Source organism: Salvelinus sp. IW2-2015, linkage group LG16, assembly GCF_002910315.2.
Source record: "Salvelinus sp. IW2-2015 linkage group LG16, ASM291031v2, whole genome shotgun sequence".
Classification (NCBI taxonomy): Eukaryota; Metazoa; Chordata; class Actinopteri; order Salmoniformes; family Salmonidae; genus Salvelinus; species Salvelinus sp. IW2-2015.
The window spans coordinates 33,555,434-33,573,516 of record NC_036856.1 but is presented as its reverse complement, the minus strand read 5'-3'; the positions used below and the strand labels follow the sequence as shown (position 1 = coordinate 33,573,516).

At 43.4% G+C, this 18,083-nt stretch overlaps 2 protein-coding genes across 9 annotated transcripts; one reads left to right on the top strand and one right to left on the bottom strand.

Annotated features, from left to right (window-relative positions):
* Positions 1 to 25: 25 nt before the first annotated feature.
* On the bottom strand, positions 26 to 1,939 carry tmem69 (transmembrane protein 69). 6 transcript variants are annotated; one of them, XM_024004306.2, is made up of 3 exons: positions 1,850 to 1,939; positions 1,121 to 1,170; positions 26 to 1,017 (listed from the first exon to the last, which is right to left on the bottom strand). In XM_024004306.2, exons 2-3 carry the CDS (start codon positions 1,163 to 1,165, stop codon positions 313 to 315), a joined length of 750 nt encoding a protein of 249 aa, XP_023860074.1. In that variant the 5' UTR covers positions 1,166 to 1,170; positions 1,850 to 1,939; the 3' UTR covers positions 26 to 312. The 6 variants fall into 6 exon arrangements, with proteins under 6 accessions (XP_023860074.1, XP_023860078.1, XP_023860073.1 ...); XM_024004310.2 differs by having other exon boundaries at positions 26 to 1,014; XM_024004305.2 differs by lacking the exon at positions 1,850 to 1,939 and adding an exon at positions 1,258 to 1,480.
* On the top strand, positions 1,833 to 17,752 carry LOC111975745 (vasculin-like protein 1). 3 transcript variants are annotated; one of them, XM_024004299.2, is made up of 11 exons: positions 1,833 to 1,923; positions 2,269 to 3,437; positions 3,802 to 3,916; positions 10,524 to 10,650; positions 10,833 to 11,095; positions 11,278 to 11,356; positions 11,437 to 11,636; positions 12,063 to 12,218; positions 13,785 to 14,032; positions 15,291 to 15,393; positions 16,261 to 17,752. In XM_024004299.2, the coding sequence occupies exons 3-11, from the start codon at positions 3,857 to 3,859 to the stop codon at positions 16,429 to 16,431; spliced, it is 1,407 nt and encodes a 468-aa protein (XP_023860067.1). In that variant the 5' UTR covers positions 1,833 to 1,923; positions 2,269 to 3,437; positions 3,802 to 3,856; the 3' UTR covers positions 16,432 to 17,752. The 3 variants fall into 3 exon arrangements, with proteins under 3 accessions (XP_023860067.1, XP_023860069.1, XP_023860068.1); XM_024004300.2 differs by lacking the exon at positions 1,833 to 1,923 and adding an exon at positions 1,941 to 2,029; XM_024004301.2 differs by lacking the exon at positions 15,291 to 15,393 and having other exon boundaries at positions 16,261 to 16,349.
* Positions 17,753 to 18,083: the final 331 nt, after the last annotated feature.

Genomic DNA, 18,083 nt, shown 5'->3' with positions numbered 1-18,083 from the left:
TTCATTCATTGTAGGCTGAGGCTGGTCACGCCGCCATTCCATTGTTTTATTATCTGCAATAATAATGCATGACACTGACACACCACCACATGGATATACAGCAGATGTCTGAAACGTACCACCTGCTCGTTACAGTATTGCCAGAACCAGAGCCTAAAGGATACACATTTAGTATCAGTCAGKCATTTTTAAGTACCATAAATAACACAATCAAACATATGCCATCACAAACACTCTTTACCATTTTAGAGATCTTTCCATTCACACTTAAAATATGTTCAATTACAAATGTGTCTACTCTGTAGCATGAATTCATTGCTCTGAGAATATCTTCTTCTCCAGGTAAACTCCCTTGAGAACCAGTGTGGCCACCAGTGAGAGGAAGGCCACCACTGACAGTATAGTACGCAGGGCTTTGAACCAGCTGGGGTAGGTGGGCAGCAGAGACAGGTCATAGTGTAGGGAGATGCCTAGCCCCATGATGACCATCATAGCTGCTGGGGTAATCGTGTCGCTGAACAGCATGGCCAGCCAGGCCAACAGGGATGGAACCACGCTATTGGCCAGGTTGATCCAGTCTGGCTTGGCCGGGCTAGTCTCTGGGATGGCAAAGCCCCACCGCGCACCGCCCAGGAAAGACAAGATAGACGCTCCATAGGCCACCTGGGCGAAGGCCACTTCTGGCAGGTAGGTCTCGGTCACAGCCATGACGAGCGGAGCAGCGATGAAAGGGATAAGGCTGGAGAGGCTCAGGTACAGCGCTGGTTTGGGGCTCTTTCCCAGGTCTCTCATGTCATAACGGAGCAGGTCCAACTCTCTGGGTGGAGGCTCTGGTTGTTGTCGTTTCTTCAGCCTCGCAGCAGAGCTGTGGAAGTACTGGGTCCTCAATAGACCAACAGCATCACTTATTTTAGGGAGCAGCCTGGCCGAGGAGACCCTGCAGGGCCACAGGGGACAGGAACTATAGGAGGCATCAGACACCCTGACTGAGGCACCAGCAGACAGGCAGGACATCTGCTGTGGAGAGTCCCAATGCATCCATGAAAATAGAGATTCAATAAGATGAGTAGTTGGACATGACATGAAACAATGTTTAGTCTCCTCTTACAGGTAAACTCACCTTGTGAGCASTAAGGATGGGTCTTCTAAATATACCAGCCAACATCTTATCTGAAAAGGTAGACAATGTTAATAGATATCCCAAAATCTGAATAGCATAGTGCTATATGAATGTCTGAAATCTCTGCAGTAACCTGCCTGCCTGTTTAGCACGGAGTTGCTTGTGTAGAAAGTCATATACTGTTAATGTCTCATCAAAATCACTGCCTCTGCGCAGAGAACATCTCTATACTATCTCGGATTATTGTATTCTTACTTGTTTTTCAAATCGGAATTAAATGTTGTTATAAATAAGTAAAAATCCGCTGTCCCTGATGTCAGACATAGACCCTGCCGATTTGTGTGCGAACGTATATTTCTTCCGTCCGTACAGTGACCTATGAGAAGTCTGGTTCCTCAACAGTTACCCCCTCCAGTAACGATTAATTGTTAAATTAAATGTGGTGYATATATTTGCTACATCATTAAACAGATAAACTGACTGTCAAAGACCACACGTTACAGGCACAGCAGAGATCACTGTTTATAACGCGTGGACATGTGCTCTTCCATTGATTAGTATGTCTAGGACAAACAGGAACAAGTAGCAAGCTAGGATAGCTAACATTACTGTTAGCTAGTTCAAACGAAAGTCTGATAAAACGGGATCTCACAACCCAAATGTACTAACTACAACAGCTCAAATTATATATTTGCAGTTGCAAGACAGGCATGTTCCGCTTACACGTACATCTCGGATATTAGCTGAATTGACAGAGACAAGCAATCACAGTGGTCTGTGAGGCTCGAGACATTTATCTCTAGGTAGGTGGCCATTTTGACACCGTTGATTTCGTCTGCTGCTAGCTCCATTTATCATCCATGGCCGTTGACAGTTACACTTTTCGATGTTCATGTGTCATCACGTCAAGTAATGCATATATAGTAATTTATGTTGTTAGCTAATATAATAATATTGAAAGTTGCACCATGCGTAATCGTTCATTGGCGAGTCGCACTCATTCAATGGCCTGCTAATAGTAACGTTAGCTTGTACGTAATGCTTGTTTACAACAGAGCCTGCTAACTAGTTTGCTAGCTGCTAGCCYTATTACATAACTCCAACTGTCCATTGTCATTTTCTTGCCTAAATGTTGTGTTTCTTAACAGTGTTGATCTGCTGCTGAAGAAGTAATTTGAAGAGACGGCTGAGAAGTAAAGAAGAACACTTAGTTTTGTTTTGTTCAATGCCAATCCTTACAACAACTTCAGCAACAATCTCTTCTGCCGGATGCTACAGCAAAGTCAGGATTGTACAATCTAGTAAAAGGAAGACAGTTGTTAGATATCTTTTGAAAATTATATGAGTGACCTTTTAAGGAGAGTTGCCTCTGTATTACTCGAGTATAATTTTATAGCTAAGAAGTGAGTCAGTTTACATGAGTATTTGCTTTGAATGAATGGTGTATCTGACCAACAACAACAGCCTAGGTTTGGCGTGTCTGAGGGTAAGATAAATGCAAAAAGGTGCACAGAACCAAATCTCCAGTACGTTCTCTAGCAATACAACCTCTACAATAGTGAGTTAATGAGAATGTCAGGCTCCTTCTCACACCCCTTCTCAGAAGAGTCAGGATTTAGGGTGTGTTGATTGATACTACTAACAAACACAATGTTAGTCACATCATAGCGATAGGCCCCCTTGGGTTTTGTTATGTGACTAAACCGTGACCCCCCCCCCCCTCCCCGTTTCTCCTTGTCGTAGCCCTCCGGTTGTGTGGATGAGGTGAACACGGGCTTTTCGCTGTTTTCCCCTTGAAGCGGCACTGGGAAGTAGATTGTTCCCCCCCCCCCTCTTTTTCAGAGAGTGTCCACATCTGGAGATAGGATGAGTTGGTGAGGAGGAATCAGTGTCAGGGCTGGCACAAAGTGCTGCTTCCATAAACCTTTTGAGAACATAGAACAGTTGAGTTGACTTTCCTCACTGACTCACACAGACAGGCCTAGATCAAACAACCAAACAGATCCCTACTACATATGCTTGCTTTTCATTCATGTCTGTGTGACTGATTCAATCAAATCATCTCGACACCAGCCAAGACCGGCAGTACAGATAACTGCAAGTCTCCTTACCAAGCCCCTTCTCCACTCATCGCCTCACCCTGGGAACTGGAGCTTCTCTCTGCCAAGGGCTCTGTCTCGCTCAGGCTGAAGAGTGGTCCTATCTCCTGGTCTGCCTTAGCTTAACAGACACCAGGGCTGGGCCAGCTGTACCAAGAGGAACACATACCACACTGACAGAGAGAAGGGCCATTGGACTACAGAGCTGACTACTCTGGGTAAGAAGATTTGTTATGTCATTCTGGTCTAGCTGTCGGTGGGTACAATCAGTGTCCTCTCTTTATACTGAAGTGAAATGATACTAACTACCAAGTGATTTGGCAGAGTTCACATTCGCACACACTTCGAAAAGCTGCAATTATGATCGGTGTAAATCCTAATTCATTAAAATCATTAATTTTCATTATTTGGGTAAAGATGAATAAAGACTACCATAAGTTGTCTGTCATAAGCAGCCTGACATTATCTTGCATGAAACACCAACTCCTCTGAAGTAACACTGATGGTTATTCACACTAATTTCTGTCTGATGTCTGTTATTAGAGGTCTGGCAGTGATATCCCTCTTTCCTTGCCTCTTTAGATCCTGGCCATGAGGTTTGATGCCACGCTCTACTGACGGGAGACACTGGACCTAAATGGCGCAGCATGACTTTGTTCCAGCCTGGCTTAACTTCTCCACGCCTCAGCCCGCCAAGGTAAGTGAGCAGGGCCGGTATTGGCCGTCCTAGTCTGTTGCTCCTCTATTGTTCCTCATAAGGCTGATGACATCATGACTTCCCATCAAACCATCACGACTTCCCATCAAAACCTTTGCTGTTGTCTAAAAAACACTATTTTGCTCAAAACATATATTTTTTTATCCTTTAAGCCAAGTGTACACTACACAATTTAGCTGTCCCAGACAAGTTTTTGAGATCGGAGACAAAATCCTCATGTCGTTGCCCTCTCGGTACGCAGTCTTCACCGACGCGTTTAATGTGAGCAGGTCAGAAACGCAATCTGAGTACTTCCGATCCCGTCTTTGAGCAATCCCAGACGTCCCAATATTTTCAAACGTTTGATTTTATCTGCACAAAATCTACAATGCTCTTGTAGTGTAAGATGTGCAATGACAAGTTTTGAGAACAGTGATCAGCAATAGCCAATGAGAGCTCATCAGAGAAGACATTGTTTCGAATCACCCAGAATGTGTAGACTCTTGAGCCGGAGCGATGATAACTTGCGTTTGTACTTGCCAAAGTCACTTTAACCAAAGTCAGTGTCAAATTGTGTCATCTCTGAAGTTCACAAGCAATGTTATTTATTTATTTTCGATCTTGTCTCATTGCTGCAACTCCCCAATGGGCTCGGGAGGCGAAGGTCGTGTCATGTGTCCTCCGAAACATGACCCGCCAAACGGCGCTTCTTAACCCCCGCCCGCTTAACCTGAAAGCCAGACGCACCAATGTGTTGGCGGAAACACTGTTCACCTGGCGATCGAGGTCAGCCTGCAGGCGCCCGGCACGCCACGAGTCGCTGGCGCCAGATGAGCCATTGATTTAAGTAAAACGACAAAACCTCCCCTAAGCCGGACGACACTGGGCCATTTGTGTGCCGCCCTATGGGACTCCCGATCACTGCCGGTTGTGATACAGCCCGGGATCAAACCTGGCTCTGTAGTGATGTCTCTAGCACTGTGATGCGGTGCCTTAGACCACTGCACCACTAGGGAGGCCCTACAAGCAATGTTATTTAATTCAAAATGTTGGCTAGATATTTCAACTCTGTATAACAAGCGTGAATGAGGCTGCTTTAACAATCTAATCTCATCATCACATCATTGTGTTCACGAGACAGCGTGGTATGGAGAATCCTCACGACCAAGTGAAGAATCTTGTAGTGTGTGACCCCCGTCTGTGCCACATTGTTTAGTGTGCGCACCACTAAGTTGGCAAGACAAAAAACAACAGGAAAGACAGTCGTTTAATGTGAGCGGCTCGGCGATGTTTGGATTTTGAAAGTCGTGTGGTGTACGCATTAGTGTGTGTACTTTACTGTATTTATACTTGGAATATCACTTTTCAACAGGAAAAGTAAATAAAATCACTGGAGGACGTCTTTATGCTCTGAATATCAGCTACCCACCTTTATCAGGAGTATTCTTGAGCCTATTTGCAATGAGAATCCATGTATTTACACAGCGGGAAATGCAGAAGTCTTTTCTTTTTCGCTGTGATGCAGCTCGTCAAAAATATACTAATACAAACTTGAAATCACTGATTATCATGACAATTTAGCCAACTGTTTGAAACTCCTAGAAAGCAGTTTCCTTTGACCTGTCCTGTTTTTAGGATATACACCTGTTTGTTAGGCTATTTGATCGGAAAAACGTGCATGATGTAAAAAGTGTCTCATGACATTTGTCATAAATTTGATCTCCAAGCCTGTAGGCTACAGAAAACGTAGGCTATAGGCTACATGATTTACAGTGCCTTCAGAAAGTGTTCACACCACTTCACTTTTTCCACATTTAGTTGTGTTACAACCTGAATTAAAATTGTATTCAATTGTGATTTTTTGTCACTGGCCTACACACAATACCCCATAATGTCAAGTTCAGAAATGTGCTTGACAAGTCAGGTAATAAGTTGCATGGACTCACTCTGTMMGTAATAAGTGTTTAACATGATTTTTGAATCACTACTTCATCTCTGTACCCCACACATACAATTATCTGTAAGGTCTCTCAGTCGAGCAGGGAATTTCACACAGTTTCAAAGACCAGGGAGGTTTTTCACTGCCTTACAAAGGGCACGTATTGGTAGATGGGTAAAAAATTAAGAAAAGCAGACATTGAATATCCCTTTGAGCATGGTGAAGTTATTAATTACACTTTGGATCGTGTGTCAATACACCCAGTCACTACAAAGATACAAGTGTCCTTCCTAACTCAGTTACAGGAGAGGAAGGAAACTGCTCAGGGATTTCACCGTAAGGCAAATGGTGACTTTAAAACAGTTACAGAGTTTAATGGCTGTGATAGGAGAAGACTGAGGATGGATCAACAACGTTGTAGTTACTCCACAATACTAACCTAAATGACAGAGTGAAAAAAATGAAGCCTGTACAGAATAAAAATATTCCAGAACATGCATCCTGTTTGAAATGACAAAATAAAAAATGTGGCAAAGACATGAACTTCATGTCCTGAATAAAAAGTGTTATATTTGGGGCAAATATAACACAACACGTCACTGAGTACCACTATCAATATTTTCAAACATTGTGGTGGCTGCAACATGGGTGTGCTTGTCACCTGCAAGGACTAGGGAGTTTGATAATAAGAAATGGAATAGAGCTAAGGACTGGCAAAATCCAAGTGGAAAACCTGGTTCAGTCTGCTTTCCAAGAGACACAATTACCTTTCAGCAGTACAATAACTTAAAACACAAGAAGAAATATACACTGGAGTTTCTAACCAAGATGACATTTAAATGTTCCTGAGCGGCTGTCTAGCAATAATCAACAACCAACTTGACAGAGCTCGAAGAATTCTGAAAAAAAGAATGTGCAAATATTGTACAATCCAGATATGAATATCTCTTGGAGACTTACCCAGAAAGGCTTATAGCTGTAATTGCTGCCAAAGGTGATTCTAACATGTATTGGTTGAATACTTATCTAATCAAGATACATTAGTGTTTTATTTTTTACAAATGTTAGAATTTTTCTTCCACTTTGACATTACAGAGTATTTTGTGTCGATTGTTGACAAAAAAAATACAATTAAATCCGTTTTAATCACACTTTGTAACACAACAAAATGTGGAAAAAGTCAAGATGTGTGAATACTTTCTGAAGGCACTGTATGTTAAATCATTTTTTACTGGACATAGGTGGAGCGCCTCAGCGGTGCGTCTCCAACTGCACCCTGGAGACGCGCGCTGGACATGAACAATATTTTGCACCCCTGCCTTTGACAAAGTGGATACTACACTGGGCGGCCTCAGCTCTCACCTAAATAGCCCATATGCCACTGGGTGAGATAATTCTACGCCAAAACAATTAACATTTATGTAAGGTATATATGTTGTTGGAGGTTCATCTTGGTCTGTTTAGCTCAGGAAATGTCCCAGCACCTCTCTGGGTCTCTCTTACAGGGCCCTCCTGCCTTAGGCCACTGCATAAGGGGTGGCCCTGTAAGTGAGACCTAGAGAGGTGCTGGGGGTTAGGACAGGACAGGCATCCTATAATTCCTACTACAGACCATCACTGCCTGGTACGGCAATTGCTCGGCCTCCAACCGCAAGGCACTACAGAGGGTAGTGCGTACGGCCCAGTACATCACTGGGGCTAAGCTGCCTGCCATCCAGGACCTCTACACCAGGCGGTGTCAGAGGAAGGCCCTGAAAATTGTCAAAGACCCCAGCCTCCACAGTCATAGACTGTTTGTTCTCTCTACTACCGCATGGCAAGAGGTACCGGAGTGCCAAGTCTAGGACAAAAGGGCTTTTTTACCCCCAAGCCATAAGATTTTTAACCCCCCCCAACCCCTCTTTTACGCTGCTGCTACTCTCTGTTTATCATATATGCATAGTCACTTTAACCATATCTACATGTACATACTACCTCAATCAGCCCGACTAACCGGTGCCTGTATATAGCCTTGCTACTGTTATTTTTCACTGTCTCTTTACTGTTTTATTTCTTACCTATTGTTCACCTAATACCTTTTTTGCACTGTTGGTTAGAGCCTGTAAGTAAGCATTCCACTAAGGTCTACTACACCTGTTGTATTCGGTGCACGTGACAAATACACTTTGATTTGTTCTGTAAATATGTTTTCTCAGAAGTTACTACTTCAAAAATTGGTTCTGGGAATGCCATGCTTTGTTGGATAAAGCGTTTTAGGTGGCTGGGTAAAATGTTAGCAGACTATGCATATACAGAGGGTTCAATGTTTGCGCTGCGGTGCCTGGTTGAACTTTGACCCCAAAGGTATGTTGTGGCCTTGAATGGCCCAGGTAGTTATGGCTGCCTGTCTTTGTAGAGGACAATAATACAATATAACACTCTAGTCTGTATCACTACTTTCCAGTTGTATCACTTCTTTCTAGTAGCACTTGTCAGAATTCTGTAGCTGTTAAAATCATGGTTCAAAGTAATATGGATGACAGTCTAGACAGTTTTTTAAATTTTTGGGGAGATTTAAGAAGTTTWTTGATTTTGGTGTCTTAGGGTGGGCCATCCAGTGCATTAAAATTCCACGTCAATTTTAAAATGCAGAATAATGGTTGTATTACGTATGTATGACCTCTAGGGCCCAGCAATTAAGTTACACTATATATACCAAAGTATGTGGACACACCTTCAAGTTAGCTATTTCAGCCACACCCGTAGCTGACAAGTGTAGAAAATCGAGCACACAGCCGTGCAATTGACATAGACAAACATTGGCAGTAGAATGGCCTTACTGAAGAGCTCAGTGACTTTCAACGTGGCACTGTCATAGGATGCCACCAAGTCAGTTAATCAAATTTCTGCCCTGCTAGAGCTGCCCCGGTCAACTGTAAGTGCTGTTATTGTGAAGTGGAAACGTCTAGGCGCAACAAGGGCTCAGCCGCGAAGTGGTAGGCCACACAAGATCACAGAACGGGACCGCCGAGTGCTGAATCGAGCAGCGCGTTAAAATCGTCTGTCCTCGGTTGCAACACTCACTACCAAGTCCCAAACTGCCTCTGGAAGCAACATCATTATAATTACTGTTTGTCGAGAGCTTCATGAAATGGGTTTACACATAAGCCTAAGATCACCATGCGCAATGCTAAGCGTCGGCTGGAGTGGTGTAAAGCTCGCCACCATTGGACTCTGGAGCAGTGGAAACGCTGGAGTGATGAGTCACGCTTCACCATCTGGCAGTTTGACAGATGAATCTGGGTTTGGCGGATGCCAGGAGTACGCTACCTACCCGAATGCATAGTGCCAACTGTAAAGTTTGGTGGAGGAGGAATAATGGTCTGGGGCTGTTTTTAATGGTTTGGGCTTGGCCCCTTAGTTAACACTACAGCATACAATGACATTCTAGATAATTCTGTGCTTCCAACTTTGTGGCAACAGTTTGGGGAAGGCCCTTTCTGTTTCAGCATGACAATGCCCCCGCACAAAGCGAGGTCCATATAGAAATAGTTTGTCGAGATCGATGTGGAAAAACTTGACTGGCCTGCACAGAGCCCTGACCTCAACCCGTCGAACACCTTTGGAATGAATTGGCACACGGAATGCGAGCCAGGCCTAATTACCCAACATCAGTGTCCACAGAAATATTCCAACATCTAGTGGAAAGCCTTCCCAGAAGAGTGGACCAACTCCATATTAATGCCCATGATTTTGGAATTAAATGTGTTTTATTTCTACAAAATTTCTTGGTAAATCATGATATTTAACAAACTTTAAAGTACTTTTCTAGGGAGAGTGGCCTGCTTGCAGTAGCTCGAGATTATTTGATTGACACTTCTGGTTGCCTAGTGATGGATTTTTGTCCCGTTTCAGAAGCGGCAAACCTTAATTACACCACAGTAAAAATGCCCGTTCATATCACCAGATAAGGTTTCGTAGTGTAGTCTACCCTAATATACAGACAAACAAACATGCCGTAGCCGAGTGGCTTTCAAGGGGCCACATTCCATTATGTCTGAAACGTTATCGACACAGGCTACCGGTAGCCTACTGTAATTTCAAGTGAGGCAAAAACGAAAAGTAGGCTCGCAAGACTGGCCCGAAGACATCGGTGCCATGAATAGGCTAGGATATTCTACAGGCGTCAGACTGAAGACTGAACACACACTTGCATCATTAGCGAAGAGACCGAGCAGGTAGGCCAGTGCGAGGGAGAGAGAGGCAGAAGCGTGCTCATATGTTTTGGTAATCTGCATCTCGCAATGTCTTGTCTTGCCTACCTTGCAAATTCAAGTAGCCTAAAGCCTCTTCCTCTGATTTTATGTGAATTACACAACTTCCCCAGGCCTTTATAGCCTGTTGGTTATAACACGGAAAATAATGTTTTGTGATAACTGTGGTTTTAATTAAGTGGGGGGGAAGGAAAAAAAGGTTTTCGGTTAGGGATCCCAACCTCGTTTAAACGGTTACTTTCACACCCCCATTTTGGTATAGTGTAATGGCTTGTGAGCTATTGCTCTGAGTGGTTACTGAGGCTCTTTTAAATGTGCCCCTCTGTCTCTCTTTCTCTGTCTCTCTCTCTTTGACACTTTCTGTATCTCTTTCTCCATCTCTGTACATCTCTCTTTCCCTCTCTGTATTTCTCAGTCTCTTGCAGCGTTTGAGGGGCACGGAGAGAATCTTGCCCGCGGTGATGCTCGGCCCGCTGTGAGCCGCCGCCGTCATAACTCCTCTGACGGCTTCTTCAACAACAACCCTCTCAGAGCACCTGCAGGTAGCACACGCACATATACATGGTCTCACCCTACCTGACCCTGACTACCAAATCAAAGTGTATTAGTCACAGATATACATATGTTAAAGCAGGGTTGACCAGTATGTGTGTGTGTGTTGGATGGATTATGTGGTCCAATCAGTTCTTAACCTTCATTTTACTTTTCCACTCCTGGTTGCTAGGTGATGGGTTGCACCATCCCTCTCTCCTGCGGCATGACTCTGTGGACTCAGGCGTGGCTAAGGGAGGGCAGGGGGGCCTGGGCAGCGGTCTCTGGGGGCAGGAGGGACCCCACCATGGGCCCCACACCAAGCGCCCTGTGGGGGACAGGGAGCGACCAGGGCCCCACCGTCAGCGCAACGGGACCTTCCACCCCCGGAAAGGAGGCTTCCTGCCAGTTGAGGGAGGCCATGAGGACAAGCTGAAGTTTGTGGAGGAGGATTTTGTGGGTGCCCTCATCTTTCTCCAGATTTTCATTGCTTGAATTTAAAACAACTCCAAAGCTTTGGTTTATCAGGCTGTTTCAGAGAATTTTTTAATTGTTAGCGACCTGCTGGGTGATTACTATGTTTAAATTACTTCAGACAACTTTTGTTAAGTTACGGGTGTTCTTGCTTTTTTCCACAGCCCTCACTCAATCAATCAGAGAGCAGTGGGAAGCCGGTGGCCCAGCCTCATGCTGTAGAGACTCCTGTAGGAGTTTGGGGTGAGTGAGGAGCTCTGCCAGTGACTGGCTTTGAAAGGGAGTAAGCCTGATTGATTGATTGGTCAATCCTTCCCCCACAGAGCACCCCCCTAGTGCCAAGCAGACCATAACTAAGATGTTGGTCATCAAGAAGGTTTCCAAGGAAGACCCTAGCGCTGCTTTCTCTGCTGGTTTCGCCAACACAACGGTACCCCACCTAACCAACGTCACCAAAACCCCAATCTCCTCATCCAGTGTCTACAAGAACCTGGTGCCCAAGCCAGCTATCACCCCAACCAAGGTACGTAAAGAAAAAAAAGGTAGGCCCTAAATATTGTCACGTCCTCAGACAAGGTAGGTCCTCACTACTGCCATCTCCTCAACCAGGACAGGGTATAATCACTAGTCACATCCTCAGCCAAGGTAGGACCTCACTACTGCCATCTCCTTGTGGGACGGCAGGTAGCCTAGTGGTTAGAGCGTTGGACTTGTAACCGAAAGGTTGCAAGATCGAATCCCCGAGCTGACAAGGTAAAAATATGTCGTTCTGCCCCTGAACAAGGCACTGTTCCAAGGCAGTCATTGAAAATAAGAATTTGTTCTTAACTGACTTGCCTAGTAAAATGAAGGTAATATTTTTTTTTTAAACAGGACAGGGTATAATCACTAGTCGCATCATCAGCCAAAATAAAGAATCACTTCTTTACTTTATATTTTCCCTCTGCAGGCTGGTCCCTGGAAGCCAAGCGGGAGAGAAACCAAAAGCAGTTTTAATTTATCCGGCTGGGACTCCGCCTTCACCAGCCCTGCTGCCTCTGTGAACAAACCTCTTACGCCTGTCACTCCCCCGACCTACGGCCCGACCTACGGAACCCCCAAGGAGGTTAGTCTGAACTCTGACAGGGACCAGAGGGCAACTTACTTACAGTTGAAGTCGGAAGTTTACATACACTTAGGTTGGAGTCATTAAAACTTGTTATTCAACAATCCACAAATTTCTTGTTAACAAACTATAGTTTTGGCAAGTCGGTTAGGACATCTACTTTGTGATTGACACAAGTAATTTTTCCAATAATTGTTTACAGACAGATTATTTCACTTATAATTCACTGTATTACAATTCCAGTGGGTCAGAAGAATATACTAAGTGGACTGGGCATTTAAACAGCTTGGAGAATTCCAAGAAAATTATGTTATGGCGTTAGAAGCTTCTGATAAGCTTATTGACATAATTTGAGTCAATTGGAGGTGTACCTGTGGATGTATTTCAAGGCCTATTTTCAAACTCAGTGCCTCTTTGCTTGACGTCATGGGAAAATCAAAAGAAATCAGCCAAGACCTCCTCCACGTCTCTTGATGTACTGGCCTGTCTCCTGGTAGCGCCTCCATGCTCTGGACACTACGCTGACAGACACAGCAAACCTTCTTGCCACAGCTCGCATTGATGTGCCATCCTGGATGAGCTGCACTACCTGAGCCACTTGTGTGGGTTGTAGACTCCGTCTCATGCTACCACTAGAGTGAAAGCACCGCCAGCATTCAAAAGTGACCAAAACATCAGCCAGGAAGCATAGGAACTGAGAAGTGGTCTGTGGTCACCACCTGCAGAACCACTCCTTTATTGGGGGTGTCTTGCTAATTGCCTATAATTTCCACCTMTTGTCTATTCCATTTGCACAACAGCATGTGAAATTTATTGTCAATCAGTGTTGCTTCCTAAGTGGACAGTTTGATTTCACAGAAGTGTGATTGACTTGGAGTTACATTGTGTTGTTTAAGTGTTCCCTTAATTTTTTTGAGCAGTGTATATATATATATATATATATATATATATAATCATTTAACCTTTATTTTATCAGGGAGTCCTACTGAGACAAGGTCTCTTTCAGAGATGAGCCCTAAATACAGAAAAGACACAAAATATAAATACAAAATGTAATCAGAAAGAAAAACAAACATATTCATCAGTAATAAGGTCCTCAATCAGCTTTCTAAATTCCCCTAGAGGTACCAGCAGATGAAATCTAAGAAAATGTTGAAGATTGTTCTACAAATAAGGTGCAAGAAAACTAAAAGCTGATTTACCTAACTCAGTAGAGACCAAAGGAATTTCCAGAGTTAACCATCCCTGAGACTGGGTTTGGTAACTCGTATGTCTAAAGTTTAGTTATGATGTTAGGTACAGTGGGACTTTTTGTAAAAGGGCTTTATAAATGAAAACATAGCAATGTATCAAACTAAGTGACATCGAAAAGGGCCAACCAACTTTCTGGTAGAGAATGCAGTGATGAGTACTACAATTGTCACCCGTAATAAAGCTGTACTTCATCCAACAAGAGTTGGAGTCTGAAAACACTGCTCTAGCATTCCACCACTGACCCACTCTACACTTGATTTGATACAATTTATTTGAAAAGACTTACAATTTATTTGGTAATACCTCTCTCAGCCTCTCTCCAGCATCACCCCTCCCATCGACGTCACCCCTCCTCGTCTGAAGCTGATGCGTCGCAGCACCGACCGGAAGAGTGAGTTCCTGCGAGGCCTGAAGGATGATAAGAACTGGGACGGGCCCACCTCTACCAGTCCATCAGACCCTAAGGAGAACAGAGGAGACTTACAAGAGAATGGGATCCTTCACTCTCTCAGCGACTCAGACACAGATCACCTTTCCAGCTCGTTGGAGGCAGAATACAGGTACGTTGCACCCACATGCACATACCCTCTCTTCCTTCACACCCCTCAGTGACTCAAACAGTAAGATTCTGAAGTTGAGTGGGGTGTGTTGGGTTGGGGGCGCTGTAGGGCGGTGGACCCCTGGGGTCAGGGTGGGGCGACCAAGCTAAATTGTGTGAAATTAATCGAGAGCCCTACATTATTATTATGAAATTAATTATATGGAGGCTTTGCTGTTGCTGTATGTATATGCATGGACACTGAGTGTAAAAAACATTAAGGACACCTTCCTAATATTGAGTTGCACCCCTTTTTGCCCTCAAAACAGCCTCAGTTCGTTGTAGCATGTCCTACAATGTGTCAAAAGCGTTCACGCGGATGCTGGCCCATGTTGACTTCAATGCTTCCCACAGTTGTGTCAAGTTGGCTGGATGTCCTTTGGGTGGTGGACTATTCTTGATACACACAGGAAACTGTTGAGCATGAAAAACCCAGCAGTTCTTGACACACTCATACCGGTCGCTTGGCACCTACTACCATACCCCGTTCAAAGGCACTTAAATCTTTTGTCTTGCCCATTGACCGTCTGAATGGCACACACACAATCCATGTCTCAATTGTATCAAGGCTTAAAAATTCTTCTTTAACCTGTTTCCTCCCCTTCATCTACACTGATTGAAGTGGATTTAATACTTAAGAGTCTATAGATGCACCTGTGCGTCAATCTGAGTAACATGATACAAAATCCCCATCAAAATCCCCATGGGCTGCGTCTCCATCCACCACATCTTCCCATGTCAGGCCTTCCGCATCTGCGGAGGAAGGTGGCTGAGCTACAGGGGTGTTTGTCAGACCATGAGACATCCCGAAATTCTGTCTTCTCAAGAAAACGTTTGTAGTGTCCGAACGGTTTCCGTTTTGCTCTACGACCCCCACAAGTGTCACGGGACACATCTGAAGTCGGTAACGCTGATGTGCCAATTTTTGTCTGTAGCGTCCGAACCGTTTAGATTCGAACGCTACTATGACCCCACTGTGGAAGGGGAAACTCATGAACAAAATGGTGTTCTCCGTTTTGCTCTAGGACCCCCACCAGTGTCACGGGACTAGTCTGAAGGTCACCCATACAAACACATGGAAGTATGGAGGTAGTTTTGTGGCAAAAAAATAAGGGGTTAAATGTATAAAAACGTTAATATTTCCTGAGCTTTCTTACATCTAGATATAGAACAATCACTTCAAAGCTTGTTTTACCAGTGATCTCTGCCTCTTCTGGTAGGTTGCTCAAAGCTATGGGCTGGCAGGAGTACCCAGAGAATGATGACAACTTTTTGCCCATCACTGATGCTGAGCTCCAAGAATTTCAAGCTAAAACTGAGAAGGTAAAAGCTATACATAGCTATTTACATGTGTTACTGTGAGCCTGTGAGTGGATATCTCTCTATAGCTAGGTTTCCATCCAATTGGCGACAGATTTTCAAGCAAATATTCAAAAATGTACACAAAAACAATACGCGCATTTTCCCACAAGAGGGGTGTTTTCATCACACTGACTTGTTGCAGATCAAGTGCTGTGCATGGTGATGACGTAGTGCACATAAAAAACACTTCTGCAGTTAAGTTCCCATGTACGAATAAAAAACACAAATGGGTTACCATCGCATTTTCAACTCTACCGATGGTTTTGTCACAAAAACTGTTGCAATAAATAGCAAACTTGCCTAATGTGGTTCTGGTGCATGCTCTCTGGACAACAGTTTGCTTATAAAGTGGACCGGTTATATGATGAGATATGGATAAGAGCAATGTCATTTTATTTGATAATTGGCAACAAGCACCGTTCAAATAATAGTCTCCCCTCGATATTTAGCCTATTGGAAATGTGCATGATCACTGTGTGACCATGTGAAGTTCATCATAAATTATTCCAACATGTGAAGTTCATCATAGCTTATTTCATCTGCCTATAAACTTTTAATGCTTTTCCATGTCGTGGTGAAAGGCCATAGACTGTGGTAGGCCTACAATGTGACATATCATTGCGTGATTAATATCAATATTTTCACATTTTCACCGCCATTTCACCATATCCCACCATTTCGAACAAACAAATTGTCTATCGACATTTATGAATTTGGACCAACATTTCCTGTTTCCAATAGCCCTGTTGTGACTTCTCATGCATCAGGTCTGCATGAAAAGTTTGGAAACCTGGTTACTGTTGTTATTAATCTATCTGTCTGTTTTAGCTGAAGAGGAACAGGCTGGGCCAGAACGGTGTTCTCCTGAAGCCTCTTCTCAAGGGTGCGCCCCTGCCCCTGCTGTCCTGGAGAAGCCCTGTAGAGCCTGAACTAGAAGAGGTCTCAGAGTCCGAGAGCACTAGCAGCAGCCAAACAGACGACGACGACGCCGACACCTAACATGGCTTTACACCCCTCCTCTTCTTCTTCCTCACGTCACGCTCCCTCGCTCATTGCACTCGCCTGTTTTACACTTCTTCCTCGTTCACAAGAGACTGGTCATACAGACACTGGTGTGACAGAGAGGGGTCAGAGGTGATGCCTGCCTGAGGGTCTTTCTTCTTGGTTTTCCTTCTGCTTTTTCTTTCCTTTCTTTTTTCTTTTTTTTGACACCTTTGGTCTTTTCCTAGGAGCTAAAATGATTATTGAAAGTAAAACACATCAGCATTTTTCTTTTGATTTTGTGATGAAAAAATTTAACCCCATGATGTTGACAACAACCAAACCAATAATGATTTTACTTGCAAATGACTTCATCGATTGATACTTTTTTTTGTTGAAAGATGGCTTTGACACCTGCTCTTGCTGAAACAATTTGTAGCTTTTGTGTTGAGATGAAACAATCATTGTGAGCAGTTGATATTGACATTGCTTCCAATCCCCTAAATAACCCTTCTGTAAGGATTTAGGTTTGTTTTTTGTTTTGGTCCATTTAAAGCTGACAAATGGTAATGTATCTGTCTTATTTGAACAATGTAAGGCATGATTTTGCTCATCATTATATTTATCCTAAGCGGTAGGAGAACAGTCATTTACAGTTATGGACCACCATTACTTTTATTGCAATACTGATTTAATGTAGCCAGTAAGGGCATAAAGAATAATAAAACAACGTTACGAAGTAATGGAAATGTCACTTTACCAAACTTATTCTGGAGAAAAACTCAATTATTCCGTCGTAGCTGTTCAAGCTGATTGTCTGTTCTTAGTTCACCAACTGCCATAATTTTCAGATGTTCAAAATTCCAAGTTCTGTGGTTGATAAAGACTGTAAACGTACAGCCCCCCCCCCCCAAATTCTCCTGCTTCTTGTATTAAGATACAACCTGGTTTTCTTTCTTACATGAGGGACTGCTTTTGAAAATTATGCATTTACCAGGTTTAGAAATTGCAACAATTTTCCTGGCTGGTAGAATGTTCAGCTGGCTTTACCACAGATTTAAGGCTCTGTTGTTGTTGTTGTTTATAATTTGGTACAGCTGTCAATCCCACATAGATATTTCTCTTTTTTGCATATTGTTCTTGCAGCCTTGATATTCAGGGTGGATTGTAAAAAAATATAATACAAATTGTGAGTTTTGAAAAATGTAAGATTATTTTGATAACATTATTTACATATTTTTAAAGATAAGGTTTCCTGTATGGGACTGTCTGTATGAGAAAAACTACTGCATCTTGGAAAAATGTAATTGTAATAAATATTTTGCATCGGTTTGCCAAACATTTGTCTGCTTCTCTATCTAAGAATCTAAATGATCCACAAGTGATATGTTTAGTACTAGATTTATCCAGTGACACCTATAAAATCAATTTGCGTCATCAAAGATTATAGCGCTGATTTGAGAAGTCTGCAGCCGGGGTGAGTTAGTTGTAGCCACTACATGGCAGCAGAGGACACTTGAAGTCTGTGTTGAGAGAGATTCAGAGATACAGGCCCACAACCACTTCCTGGAGCAACAGAGACTGGGTAAGTAAGTTGCCGTAGACATAGAGAGTTTACACACCAATAAAATACGCGTACACACAAATAAATACTGTAGATTGTATCTGAT

Bases quoted from the DNA above. Each gene is read 5' to 3' on its own strand.
- LOC111975745 (XM_024004299.2), top strand. From the start codon at position 3,857: ATGGCGCAGCATGACTTTGTTCCAGCCTGGCTTAACTTCTCCACGCCT. The intron at 3,917-10,523 runs GTAAGTGAGCAG...TGTATTTCTCAG, and splicing joins CCACGCCTCAGCCCGCCAAG to TCTCTTGCAGCGTTTGAGGG. The intron at 15,394-16,260 runs GTAAAAGCTATA...TGTCTGTTTTAG, and splicing joins TTCAAGCTAAAACTGAGAAG to CTGAAGAGGAACAGGCTGGG.